This window comes from Plasmodium cynomolgi, chromosome 8 (assembly GCF_000321355.1).
Source record: "Plasmodium cynomolgi strain B DNA, chromosome 8, whole genome shotgun sequence".
Classification (NCBI taxonomy): Eukaryota; Apicomplexa; class Aconoidasida; order Haemosporida; family Plasmodiidae; genus Plasmodium; species Plasmodium cynomolgi.
The window spans coordinates 467,347-481,277 of NC_020401.1; the positions used below are offsets into that span (position 1 = coordinate 467,347).

Sequence of the window (13,931 nt, forward strand, 5' to 3'; positions counted from 1 at the left end):
TAACACGATGTCATGTTCGCATCGTATCATACATTCTTCGTCAGCTCCAATGGGATGAAAGCTAAGTTGTCCCCTTCGAAACGCATAAATTGTGGTTTTACATTTCCATCTCGCCTACACGCAGAAATATACGGGCAACACTTGCTCAATTGTGTGTTTTTTTTTTTTTTTTTTTTTCGTGCGCCAACAGAGCAGCTACTAAAGGGACATGCACAAATAATCACATAAAACGCCTCACAACAGATAAAACGTTTTTTACAAGTTTGCCAAATGGTCTACTGATTGTCAACCCCGCAAAATTGTTTAACCAGATAAGACCAATTTTTACGAACATTTTACGCGCGCTTTTTCTTCATACAGAGAGGAACTATAATTCGATTTTGTCTCATGCTATGTATCGCCCTCGCCAAGCCGCGAAGGGGTCGTGGTTTCAATTTATCGTTGGGAAAAAATGTTGTTAAAAAAAAAATGATGAACAAATGGACATGGCGCCCAGGCGCCGTTGAAATGCTCATCACATTAATCCATTTTGGGGTATACAATAAATCCCCCATTTTTGGAAAAAAAAAAAAATGGCTACATCCCCATCGGGGATTAAAAACGTGTTACACATATTTATCTGTAAGGGTGAAATGCTATACGCTTATTTTTCGCTAAATATTTTAATGGACCCGTCACTTGAGGCAGTTAAAAAGTGGTTTTCATAACAGACGACCTTGTTAATAGCATTTGGTGAGTGCCTAAAGGGAAGAGAGTAGTGGTCGTGAGCAGCATTCCACATATGTGTATCGGTGACGTGGTTAAAATGTTTTTTTTGCTGTTATGATAGCATGAGCACTGGTGTATGCACAAATCTAGCGGCGGTAATGTAGAAATACTCCTGCTCATCACATGTGCGTAACTGCGCCACGAATATGTGCACAAATGCAAAGGCCCTACCTGAGCGTTTTCCCGATTTTGTTAACCACCAGATTCAGCTGGTTACTATAAATGTCCATATCTAGTAAAGCCTTTTCGTTATCATTCACGAATAAGTTGCAGTCCCACATTTGGATAAATCCGTCCCTGCAGGGGTGAGAGAAGTGGACGAGTAAAAATGGGTTGAGCTGATGGGGTGAGCAGATGGGGTGAGCAGATGGGGTGAGCAGATGGGGTGAGCAGATGGGGTGAGCAGATGGGGTGAGCAGATGGGGTGAGCAGATGGGGTGAGCAGATGGGGTGAGCAGATGGGGTGAGCAGATGGGGTGAGCAGACGGCGTGCACAGATGGGGTGAGCAGACGGCGTGCACAGATGGGGTGAACAGGTGGAGTAAAAGAGGCGGCGGGAATGCCCCTAACTGAGCTCGTACCTGTCCGTCGTAACCAGGCCACTGGTTTGATATTTGGCTATACTCGTTATGTCGACCATGTGGGCATTTTTAACAATTTTCATGAACCGGTTAAACTCATTCGTTGTGCTGTCCGTCGCGTAGAGCCAAAAGCGCAGGTGAGAATCTCTACTTCCTGACACGATTAACGAATCATAATTGAACAAATTATTTGCATATTCGGCTGACTCCTCCTGCAGGTTTTGGGTACCTTTATTTTTCATCAAATCAGAAAGGCTAAAATTGGAGAGAGAAGTGCACCAATCGTATGAGGGAGGATAAAAAGACACCCATCCTTTCTTCCATATTTTGACTGTCTTATCTCTGCTTGCTATTATTATATTTTTTAATATATTCGAATCCTTTGTAATATTCTTTCCATTTTTTTTCATCGGAATTTGTGTTATGTATTCGATTTTATTTGTTATTGGTATTTTGGCTAGCCACATATTGTCGTCATTTTTTCGTATGTCAAAAACTTTAATAAAGTTTTCATTTCCGCAGGCACATATGCAATACTCGGATTGGAAATTCTCGGCATCTCTTATAGGTTTTAATTTGTCCATTCCTTCTTCTTCAGCTGCGTCTGCTTTGCTATAGCAAAGGCTGCTTGTTTGATTGCCCCGTTGGTTGCAATTTTCGTAGGTCTCGCTGGCAACGTTTTTGCTGCAAGTTTCGTGGGTAGCATTACCAGCGTTTTCGTCTATCCATTCCTTGGAGGGTAGGTGCTTAAGGGAGGTATCCCATGGAACATGCCCAATCACATCTTCACCTGCGCTCCGCTCCATCAGATTGTTCACGCCTTCGTAAGTATAATCCCCACCTTCCCGTGCGCCGCTAAAAGTGGAGATGCCCCCATTTTGTAACAAAAAAGGTACATAATCTGACTTATCATTTAGAAGAGAAATTAACAAGCTACCATCATTTTTGTCACTATAGTAATATTTCTGTAAAGATACAGGATTTGTTCTAATATCAAATAGGTGTACATAACTGTTGATGCCAGCAAAAAAGCAATTCTTTTGAAAAGACACAATAAGGCTGTTTATAAATGTGCTCTTTTCATTTTTTAAATTCACATGGTCATAATTCCACACAGCTTTTTTACCATCCCATAGCTTTATATTATTTATTGAGCTACTAAAAATGGCAAGACCTTTACTATTTGATCCTTTAACACATAATCCACTAACCCCATATTTATGGCAATTTTTCATGCATAAAGTTTTGTACTTTTTCTGTGTAATCCCCTTGTTAAATGGGAACTCTTCTCCCATATTATTATCCGCATCGTAGTTCCCACCGTTGACAAAATTTCCCTTCATTTTTTTTTCCATCATGTGGATGCTACCGAACGATTCGTTGTTCATTCCTATATCGTTCATTTTATTTTTGAAGATGTTGATACTCTCCTCGTGTATTTTTTCTATCTTTTTAAAATCTTCCCTGTTGATTCCGTACTGTAGGTTGTTACTTTGGGTTGCCTCCCCCCCTTCGTTTGGCTTACCGTAGCTCCCGCAGTTGATTTCATTCCTATTGCAACTGCTGTTCCACTCGGCAATTGAATCGGGGTCCATTTGGAGCTTTGTCCCTTGAGTCTTATGCGAGGTATTGTCCTCCTTCTGCACTAACACAGTGTGGTGGAGTGGTCCATTCGTCTGGTTCGCTGACAATTTGTTTATATTCGCCTTCTTCACCAACTTCGTTTCGGCATCTATTGAGGCGTTTTTTCTTCGCATCTGAGATTCCTCCTCCGAGTTGCTATTCCGCATCTCCATGTTCTTCGCAGTTTGGTGCCCTTCTAAACCGTTTTCCTCTACACTCGTGATTTTCGCCTCCTTCGTCATGTTTGTCCCATCCATAGAGGCGTCATTCGATTTGTTTTCCTTTTCTTTGCAAGCACGTTTGACATTCAAGACGCCACCAACAATTCTGCTATTACCGTCGGCGCTCTTCGACTTGATGGAACAAACTTTTGGCTGCCTTTTCTTCACTCCATCTGCACTGGCGACGTTGAATGTCCGCACCGTTCTGCTCACCATTTTGCCCCCCTTTTTGCTCACCTCTGTTACTTCCTCTTTGAGTTCACCCTCGATGGGGTCTCGGCTGTCATCCTCGTTGCGGGTTCCATTGCCGCTTATCTCTCTTGGGGTCAAATTGAAGTCCAATCTGTTCTTTCCCCAATGTTGATCGGTCCGACCCCACGGGGGCAACAAATTCGCCTTGCTTTCTACCGTGATGGGGATGCCACATGGGCTGCTGTGCATGCCGGTGCCAGTGCCTACCGAGCAATCTCTATTGTCGTACTTTCCGCCAATCGTACCATCCTCCTTTTTCGCCTTGTCCCTTCCTAGGCAATCCTCCCCATCAATGTGCACGCTTGTCAATGCACAGTTTAATTCTTGGCTGCCCTTTTTCATCATATAGGAAATATGGTCTCTTTTTTTTCCCCGAATGTTGCAACCCTCTTGTGGAACGCGTCTTTCTAATCGCTTCGACGATACGAATTCACTTCTTCCTTTTGGGAAAGTGTCACTACTAATGGCTGTATTTACGGTGGGGGGGTGTATGCACGAATCGACTGGAGAGGACTGCTTCTTATCACATTTTCTATTGCACAAAGATGGTTCCCTCTCTGGTGCCTCCGCTCCTTTGTAGGACTCTCCTTCAGATTTGCCGCATAATAAACGTTGGCTTGGGTCCGAAATGGTAACGCCCCTCTGTGTTTTTTCTTCCTCCCCCTTAGCGCCGTTCGCGTCGTAATGCCCCCGTGAAAAGACGTCCTGGTAGTAGTCGAGGAAATTATCGCCATTCTGTTTATTCGAGTAAATGTAACAATTATCTATGGTCTTTCTTTTCATTCTTAAATTTGGAAGTGCATGATAATGTGTCTGCTCAAGGGAGCATTCTTCCCCGTCCGCCGCGTCTATCGCATCTACCGCGTCTACCGCTTGGCCTTCTCTCCCTCCGTTGTCATCATGCACTGTACGAATGAAGTTTCCCTTTTCGCTTTTGCCAAAAATATTGTTATCATGCAAAAGGTTGAGCGCATTCAGGTTGACATTCGTTGCCCCTTCATTTGGCAACCAATTTATTTGTTCATACCTTTTGGGGAGGTCCTGTAGCATCTGTTCAGTGGGCACCCCTCCATTAAGCTTAACCTCAAGTCCAAACCCCTCGTGTGTGTCACGCATTCTGTTTAAAGAGTATCCGTCCGAATATCTCTTCCCCCATTTTGTTTCAAAATTGTCATTTTCGCCATTTTCGTCATTTCTGTCATTTTCGACAAAGTTGTTACTTCTGGATAGAACAACTCTCCTTTTGTTAAAATGGTTGAGGTGCAAATTTTCGATTAGCCTACTTTTATAGCTCCTCTTTTTCAAATTTGTGTTGTTCTTGTTCATCTCAGCAGTGGGGGTGATACCCATCAAAATGCTGAAGGTATTTCTCCTTCTGCCGCCCAGCAGGTCACTCGGTACGCCATTTCGTGGAAGGACCCCCTTAGCTTGGTCAAATTTATACAACGGTAAAAGGGCACTTAACCCCGCATGGTTATTCTTTATGTGCCTCTCTGTACAAGTCAAATGCAACCCTCCATTGAAGTGACCCTCACGTGTATCATTTATCTGGTTCGAATAAAATGGGACCATTGGATGGTTATTCAAATAGGGGTGGCCACCAATCGGCAATGTTGAATTGTTTACCACATTTGTAAGGTAAAAAAAGTTGTTGTAAATTTTGGATATAAACAAATTTTCTGAATAAATAAATTTTTTTAAGGATTTTATTTTTCTTTCACTTTCTTTCCTTTTGTTAAAATTGAAATATAATTTTTTTAGCAAATGCTTCACCACTTTTTGTAAAATGAATTCTTCCTTCTTCGTGACAATGTCCCTTTTCAGTTTTTTTAAAAATTCATTAGATTCTTTCAACTTGTTTTCGTAATATACTACTTCTTCGTCCATTTTTTCATCGCGTAATAAAATTGGCGAATTTTCTCCCTCGTCTTTGTTCTCCACAGGGATGAAATTTTCATTAACAAGTATGCCTTCCTTACTCTCGCTTCGATCGTCGCGTAGGTTTTGCTCGTCCTCTTCCATTTCAACAGTGGTCACTCTGTTCCGAAGTGGTTGCTCTACCATGGGTTGTCCGGAACTACTCTCTCGGTCTTTACCAGCATTAACAGTGCAACTTGTTTGAGCGAATCTTTCTTCTGTCCCTACGGTTGGGCTTCTCCCGGGGAAGCCGTCCTCCCCATGATTCCCTTCTTCATCTTCATTTTTCTTCTTCACATATAGGGCCTGCAGTATTTTCCTAACCTGTCTGTTCATACTTTTTTCCTTGTCCAACTTTGCCTTAAGGGAGCTGAGTTTTTTTTTCTTTTTCAAAAACTCCCTCAAGTAGCTTTTAATTTTCACATCATTTTTGAAGCTGTTCTGAAATTCGTACTCGCTCTTACTGAATTTATAAAAGGAGTGGGGAGAAAAAAGCTTGTTTTCTGGGTTACACACAGAGGGACTCGAGTTTAGGTAGGCCGATTTAACCCCATCGGAGAGGATGGTACTCAGAGGCGAGACGTTAAAATCGTCATTCTGGAGAGACGTGGCATCCTCCCTGTGCTGGTCACCACCACCGCTGTTACCATCATCGGGGTCATCATAATGGTGCACATCGTCATCACGTAACGAATTGGAGATGCGCACCCCGTCCGACGTGATTTTTTTAACCCGTGTGGAGACACCGTCAAATTTGTTGCCATGGATGATACCCTGAGTTGGGTGATTTTTTTGTCCCTTTTTTCTGTCACCCCGTTTGGCATTGCTACTTGGCCCTTTTTTTTTTAACTTTTTTAATTCCTCATTTAGTTCTTGATTCCTTTTGAGCAATTTTGAATATGCCTGCTTACTTATTTCTTCCTTTTTTTTAAGTTTATTGATGTAATGTTCTTCTCGTTCATGCAACTTTGTAATTATATTTTCTTTTTTGCGAATAATGTTGGTATGCTTTCTCTGTTCTTCCTTCAAGAGAGTACTGGTTTTTAAAAAATTATTTTTCATTTTCAAAATGTCTACCTTTAAATGTTTAATTTGTTGCTCATTGTCGTTTAATTTTTTTTGAATCTTCTGCTTTTCATTTGTTATTCTTTGGATTTCTCCCTTCATGTTTTCTATCTTCTTGCAATTCTTGTTATTCTGACTGTTGACTTGTAAATAATGTAGTTTTTTTTTCAGACTCATTATACTGTTCGTGAGGAATTCATTTTTCGCGTTGTATTCTTCTTTCTCCCTGTTCACTTTTTTAATTTTGCATATGTCTTCTTTGATAATTTTTTGTAGCTTGTTTAGTTTATTTTTTAGAAACTTGGGGGACACATTACCGCTGCTGTGGCAACTTTCTTCATCGCTGGCATAGCTACTATTAGCGCTGCTGGAGTGGCTGCTCTCGCTTGTGTCCTCCTCGTCGTCCATCTCCTCATCGCTGGTGTGCCATTTTGGTTTTATCTCTCCCCTTGTGTAATTCACAAAATGGAGGCTATCCATTTTGCCACTTCCTGGAAAATGGTCATACGGGTGTGAAATCTCCACCCCTTCCTCCGTTACTTCCGTTTGGACTTTCTTTTTTTTTCGTTTATCTGGCACATCTCGGGGTGTTATTTTTTCCCCATTTATGGGCTCCCCCCTTATGCCGTTACTTCCCATGGGGAACTCACCAGCTTCAGCAGTGTCCTCAGATAGACCCAAATCAACGTTGTTACTTGAGTATATAAAATTTGAGGACGCACTGTCATTATTCTCAGAAAGTATAATTCTTCTTCTTCTTCCTCTTCTTCTTCTTACTTTTTTGTTCATTCCTTTTTTGTGTTTTTCTGCGCTTACCAAGAAGCCGTTCAACTTAGGGTTGTCAAAAAGGTTGTTCTCCTTTTTGTGACAATTCAAATTTTGGTGAAGCAGATCCATTAGCCGTGTGTGTTCATGACACCCGCTTGTCCCATAAGCACAAAATGAGTTACCCCCCTTCGCACTGACTTCTGTATCCGTGAGGTTCTTTTTTCTTGCAAAATGCTTTAACATTTTGCTTTTCATTTTTCTCTCGAATTCTACATCGCTAAAGTGGTCGCGGTTAGGTTTATAGAAAGTCTCATCGTTCGTCGGACTCTGGAGCAGATTTTTCGTTCCATCTGGGTGGTATTGTCGTTTGGGGGGCCCCACCTTTGCACCCCCTCCGACATCCCGACCACTTCTTGCACTTCTTCCGCTTCTCCCACTTCTACCACCTTTTTGCGTTTTTTTATTTTTTTTCTTCTTCCCGTCGTACCTGCTCTCCGAGCTGAGTTTTGCACACTTTTTCATCTTCTTCACCATTTTCTTCAGTTCGTCAATTTTTTTTTCGTATGCTTTATTTTTTTCAAAAATTGAATTGTACTTTTTGTTTAGGTCTCTCAGCTTCTTCTCATTATATCGGTTCAGCTCAAATTGCCTGAACATGTTTTCTACGCACCTTTTATCTTCTTCTAAATTCACAAACAGGTATTTTTTCTCTAGCGTGTTGAAATCGGAGTCGCAAGCATCTTCCTTATCATCGACCATATTTTTTTTCTGGCACGTGGTACATAGTCTGTGGTTTTCATTGAGGGTGTCCCCGTTTGGTGCATCTTTCTTTGGAGGTTCCATCACATTTGGTGACAGTTCCCCGGAGGGATCTTTTGGCATACTAGTCAGAACGTCCCCCTCAATGGCGTTTTCTGACCACCACATCACACTTTCTTGAAAATTGCTGCGGTTATCATGCGTTTCTCTGTTCATGTCTACCGTCTGATCACCCCTCCTATGCAGGGAGATCCTCTCAACGCAGTGGCAGGTTTCACCCGTGTCCATTTCGTGTGAACCGCTACTTACTACAACGTTCATGTCGTGTTCCTTTTTGCTGTTCTTCTCGACTAGGTGTTCGTTACTATTCTGTTTCAAGCCGCAGGAATGACACGATTTTGCATCTCCCATGGGGGTTCCTTTCATTGTGAGGGTTACCATGCCACTTGAGCAATGGCCATCATGGATTAACATGGCTGGTTCGGACAGTTTGCTGTTCATATTTGCAGCGTTTTCCTTATCCATGTTATCCCTTTTTTGAAAAAAGGAATCCACGCTCATGGTGAAATGGGGCCTGGTGAGAGCACCACTACTGGGAGGGATGTCTGGCACGACAGTCCCCTTTTTGCAAATTGAGGCAGAAGAGATGTGGTTAGAGTTATCTCCATCTCTATCGCCACTATGCACGGTGGCATTCGCATCTCCTTCAACCAATGGCTGATTCGTGCAGGGAAGCTCTCCCCCTGTGCATGTTTCCCCCCCCTGGGTGATGCACCCATTTTGATTGAGCAGACTTACAGAGCGACTTCTAACACTTTCAACCACGTTAGAGCGAAACGAACCATCCGTGGGTGCATAGTTGGTCCTCTTTAACAAGCTCATATAGTAAAATATCAAACAAATCAACTTCTTTCTCTTCACTTTTAAGCCTTTCACTTTTTGCAGTAATAGTTTATTTTGGCTAGTTAATTCCTTAACCCTAGTAAAATCCACCTCAGACGACTTATCTTTGCATTCAATTTTGTATTTTTTCAACTCTAGATTTAGGTTGAATAGCTGCTTCCTCAAATCGTTAATAACTACGCTGTTAATGTCATAGTTGATGACTGGGGTGTTTTTAATCTTCTTAGTCCTTGCGGCATATTTGATGGTGCTTAATGATTCGTAAAAGTCTACAGGGTCAATACTGATGCATGCAATCATAACTGTTTTGCTGTTTCCTCCAAGGGAATCTTGAAGTATTCTGGTTAGCTTGGAATTCCTGTAGGGAATGTGTTGACTCTTTTTATTACTAGACAAGCTGTAAATAACGTTGCTTAGAGATAGAAGTCCGTAGTTGATGCTGATTGCTTCTTTCAACCTGTGTCCCTTCGTTTCAGTTCTTTTTGCTCTTTCACTCCCAGCCAAATCGACAAAATGAAATTTCGAGCATATTACATCTGACTTGTTTGTGTGTTCCAGCCCATTCGCGTTATTATTACACTCGTTTGCAAAATCAAGATCTTTCTTCCCTTCGTCAGCATTCGTGTGTGCATCCTCCTTGTTGGTAGCTCCCTCTTCCTCTACATCATCACTACCGTTTAAGCTGCGTCTTTTTTGCTCTTCTCCTAATTCGTTTACTGCACACTGTTCGCTCCTGCAGTTTGGATTTCCCTCGAGGGTGCTCCCTTTTTTTTTCTCATTTTCTGCCTCTTGCTTTTTTCTCTGAATCAGGTTAACGGTGAAGATTGCGTGAGACCTACTAGATTTATCATTCATGAAGGTTCTCTCTGTGGTCCTAAATAAATTCCCCTTATGTAGGATGGTGAATACATCTTGAACCTTTTGTACTTTTTCATTTTTAATACCCATTAGGATTATTTCCTTTTTGTTAATATCTTCCCTTATGGATATATTTTTATTAATTTTTTTTATTTTTTTTTCCATTTTTACGGTTGATTTTTTCATGATAATCTTCTTCCTTAAAATCTATCAAATCGATAATTTCTTCATTATAAATTTCGATATACGTACATGACACATCAAAATCGATTTTCTTTTTTTTCCTCTCAATTATGTTAAACATATCGTTTAAAAATCGAGGCAAAATACCAACATTTTGGGAAAATTCGTTCATGTAGTCAAATCCCATGGTAAATGTTTTTCCTGACCCCGTCTGTCCATAGGCAAAAATGGTACAGTTATAACCTTCAAACAAATTATTTAAAAAGTTATCGGACAGGTATGAGTAAACTTCTATCTGTTTCGTTTCTTCAGAAAATATTTTGTCAAATGAAAAATTCTGATTATGTACGTAGAGACAATTTTTTTTATATTTAATATTTTTCGCATCTTCATAATTTCCCCCTCTCCCAGTTGTTTCATTTTCGTTCGGCTTGCTCACTTTGTCCAGTCTGTTCGTTCTAATTCTTGGCTTTATCCTTACAATCACTTGACAGTTCTGTCGCTCACTACCTCTGTTGTTGTTAGAAGTGTGTCCATTATCGTATCCGATCAATGGGTCGATCTGTTCTCTTTCCTCCTCGTCATAGGAGCTCAAATTATTGCTCTCCACCGATTCGCCAAACGCATCTTCGCATGAGAAAACATCCTCCCTTTCGTATGCATATTCATACTTGTTCATTTCTGTCACGTTTTCCTGATCAAACTTTTGGCAACTATTCTGATTATTTATTTTGTTAAAAATTAGTTTATTAGTTTTGCTTTCTCCGTTTCGTTCCTTCTCTAAATCATCATCCTGTCGTTCATTCGGTGTCAATAAAATATCCTCATTTTGGTTGATGCCCACTGGGTTGCCAACGCAATTATGTGAGTCTATCTGTGTGTCTGTCTCTCCTTCCACCTCTGAGTTATTTCCCCTTGTCCACTTGGTCTGGGCATTTTTCTCAACTGCAGTTTTGACCAGTGCTACAGAGAGATCATCCATCTTAGTGTAGTGCAAAGGTTCGCCTCACCTTCTGCGTCTCCACAGTTGCGCATGCCCCGACTACATGCGCAAGTGTATTTGCGCTCTTGTACGTGCGTATGTGTGTATGACTCACAGTTGGACGTATATCTTTTCGAATAGTCATCACATAACTATATGTGCATGTGTGCCAAACGGGAGGAGGGGCGAATTATTCATTTTCTCCAAACTGCACACGGGTTGTCACCATACCGTGCTTTTGACTGCGCCACTGGGCGTATTCGTAGCGCCTAAAATGTGGACTGTCGCTTGGGTGCCTTCAAATATACAAAATGGAATGATTTCCTACCATTCCAGGTGCTGCACCAATGCTGCGCTATATGCATGTGTTTTTTTGCTTTTTTCCCACTTTTTGGATGGCCTTCTTCTAATTAATTCTTCTGTGCCTCTACTTTAGGTAGCTTACAAAAACGCGCATATGTGGATCCCACTATGTGCGCGGGTGAAGCATTCACGTGGAGGCCAAATGGGAAGGAAAAAATCTAGATCAACGCCAAACGTTTGACGTACAAATAGGTTTTCAAATAAACAGAATAAGCAGTCGACAAATCCAATAATGAATGTTTTCCAATGCAAAATTCTTCTTAACAATTTACACTTTTTTTAAAGTGCTCACGTGTAATAACACCTGGATGGGTTGGATATTAAAAATGGCAGTGGTCTTTTTTTTTTTTTTTTTTTTTTTTTTTTTTTGGGGGGTTGTCAAGGGCTTGCACAACGAGCGGCCAACGTGGTGAGCATCGCTATCGGGACAATCTTGGAAAACTCCACACCCTTCGCAAAAATGGGCACCGCTTGCTTTACTGTCTACCTGTGTGCCCTTACAAGTAGGCGAGTATGTTGGCATCCCCGAAGAGGCCGTCGCCCCCCTCGTCCATCCCCACATAGCAGTTGCAGAAGTGCTCGCCGTTGTTCTTGCCAGTCTCGTGGGGGGCCATCACGGAGTCGCAAAAATATTCGACCGAGTGGGTACCCAGGTGTGCGGCATCGAGGTGAGGGATATCCAGGTGAGTGATATCCAGGTGAGCGCCATCCAGGTGAGCGCCATCCAGGTGAGCGATGTCCAAGCGAGGGATGTCCTTTCCCGCCGTGGCCATCCCCCCCCTTCGCCTGCACCCCCCCTCCACTGCTCTCTCAAGTGGGCAATTATGGAGGCAAATTGGGAGGGAGACAAAACCCTGGGCACGATCTTCTTCCTTCCGTTCTTCTTTAGCAAAAGGTAGAAATTTTTTTCGCAGTGTGGACATACACATGCGTACATTACAATTCTTTTGGACTTCACTAAGCATCGAAATTTCAAGGAGCTCATTCGTTCGTTTTTTTCTTTATCGCTTGAGCACCTTTTATTTTTACCTCCCTCCTTTTCACTCAGGAAGAAAATTCGCTTCACGTTGTGCATAAAATGGTAAAAGGGGTTATATTTGCTTTCAGTTTTGTTCATAAAAAAGGAGAAGACTTTCCCCTTCCTGATCAGATCGATGTACGAGTCGGCAGAGCTTCTGTCGTGTTGGCTTTCCTTCTCATCGTAGTCGCCATAGCCATCGTCATCGCCATAGCCATCGTCATCGCCATCGTCATCGTCATCGCCATAGCCATCATTTTCGCCATCCTCATCGCCAACTTTTTCGTTGTGCGGACGGACACGGGGCATGGGCTGACCCTCCGCTGGGTGCAAGGAGGACGCAGCAGATTTTTCACATTTTTTTTTATCTACATTTCTAAGCGCAACAGTGAAGTGACTCAACTGGTTAGGCACGCTCCGTTCATCATGCCCGCCGTTTTGCGGAGTGCCCTCTTTGTTTCCTCCTTTTGTGCGCTCTTCAAAAGGGTAGAAGGGTCCGTGTGGGGGGGAGTTCCCCCGCTCACCATAGTACGAACGGTTTGGCCTTACCGCGGAGTTTTTTTTTTCTCCCCTTCTTTCGCGGTTTCTTTCCTTCCTTCTCACTTCTTCACCCAACGGTTGGCTGCTCTTCCCTTGGTCCACTTTTCCCCTTTCGCCCTCCGCTCCCCCCAACTCACGGCTACCCTCCGAACAGTCACTCCAACTCGTTCCGTCATGGGGAAAAGTGGCTGCCCCGCATTTCGATTTCTTCCCGGATACTCGGTTACTTCCAAATGGGGAACCGACACCCGGGGAACTACAAACCTCGGAAAAACCGACCTCTGGGAGGGACCCCCAGGCTGCCTCCCTCCACAGAAGTTTGCTTCTCCCGTGAAAGGCCCTCTCTACGATCATATGAGACCCCCCCATGGGGCAGTCCGAATGACGCCTCTCTGCATATCCACTGCAGCATCCATCCTCAGTCGCACTGTTGGGATCCTCCAAAATCGTTTTCGATGAAAAAATAATCCCACAACTCTTTACAAAGACACTGGTAGAGGAAAAAATGGAGATGCCATTCATCAAATTACTGTCCACGTAAGAGTGGTACTTCTTTAGTAAAGCGGTGGTTATTACAAATGACTTCCTCTCCTCTCCTACTCTCCTAATGTGTTTGCTTAACTGTCGACACTCCTGTTCTATTTTTTTGAGGCGGTCTGCGATCTGCCTGGCATTTCGGCGCAACGTCTTTTTTTTTCTCATGGTTGGCTAAGGGGTAGTGTGGACAAGGGGCACTCGCAGGCTTGCGGTCAGTGCTGTTTCCAAGTGTAGCTTCGCCTTCTTCGCCTTCTTCGTCGACCTTCTCCCCCCCCGTGTTCCTATTTCGCCTTTTCAGTGTGACGCGCCATGTCACAGCTTAGCCTTTCCCCATGCACAACAGCCCTCTTTGCATCGTTTCACTGCACTCGCGGGGCTGCCTCTCCATGAGATGAGAAGTCTCTCCTACTTCATCGTGTTGGTTATTCTGGTTTGGTTTGGTTTCTTTTCGCTTCGCTTCGTTCCCTTCCCTTCGTTTCGTTTTTTTTTTTTTTTTGTTCACTTGATAGTGTTTTGTTTGCTTAACTGCTGGGCCTTTCCCTCCGTAGGATATCCCCATTCATGCAAACACGCTTCACTCTTTGATTTGATGT

General features: G+C 42.8%; 2 protein-coding genes across 2 annotated transcripts; both read right to left on the bottom strand.

The window, feature by feature from the left end:
- Positions 1–1,333: 1,333 nt before the first annotated feature.
- PCYB_081950 (WD domain G-beta repeat domain containing protein) lies at positions 1,334–10,880 on the bottom strand (the record flags this gene model as incomplete). The annotated part of the gene is made up of 2 exons (XM_004221933.1): positions 1,334–9,831; positions 9,887–10,880. The coding sequence occupies 2 exons, from the start codon at positions 10,878–10,880 to the stop codon at positions 1,334–1,336; spliced, it is 9,492 nt and encodes a 3,163-aa protein (XP_004221981.1).
- Positions 10,881–11,740: 860 nt separating this feature from the next.
- PCYB_081960 (hypothetical protein) lies at positions 11,741–13,503 on the bottom strand (the record flags this gene model as incomplete). The annotated part of the gene is made up of 3 exons (XM_004221934.1): positions 11,741–12,050; positions 12,179–12,737; positions 13,077–13,503. 3 exons carry the CDS (start codon positions 13,501–13,503, stop codon positions 11,741–11,743), a joined length of 1,296 nt encoding a protein of 431 aa, XP_004221982.1.
- Positions 13,504–13,931: the final 428 nt, after the last annotated feature.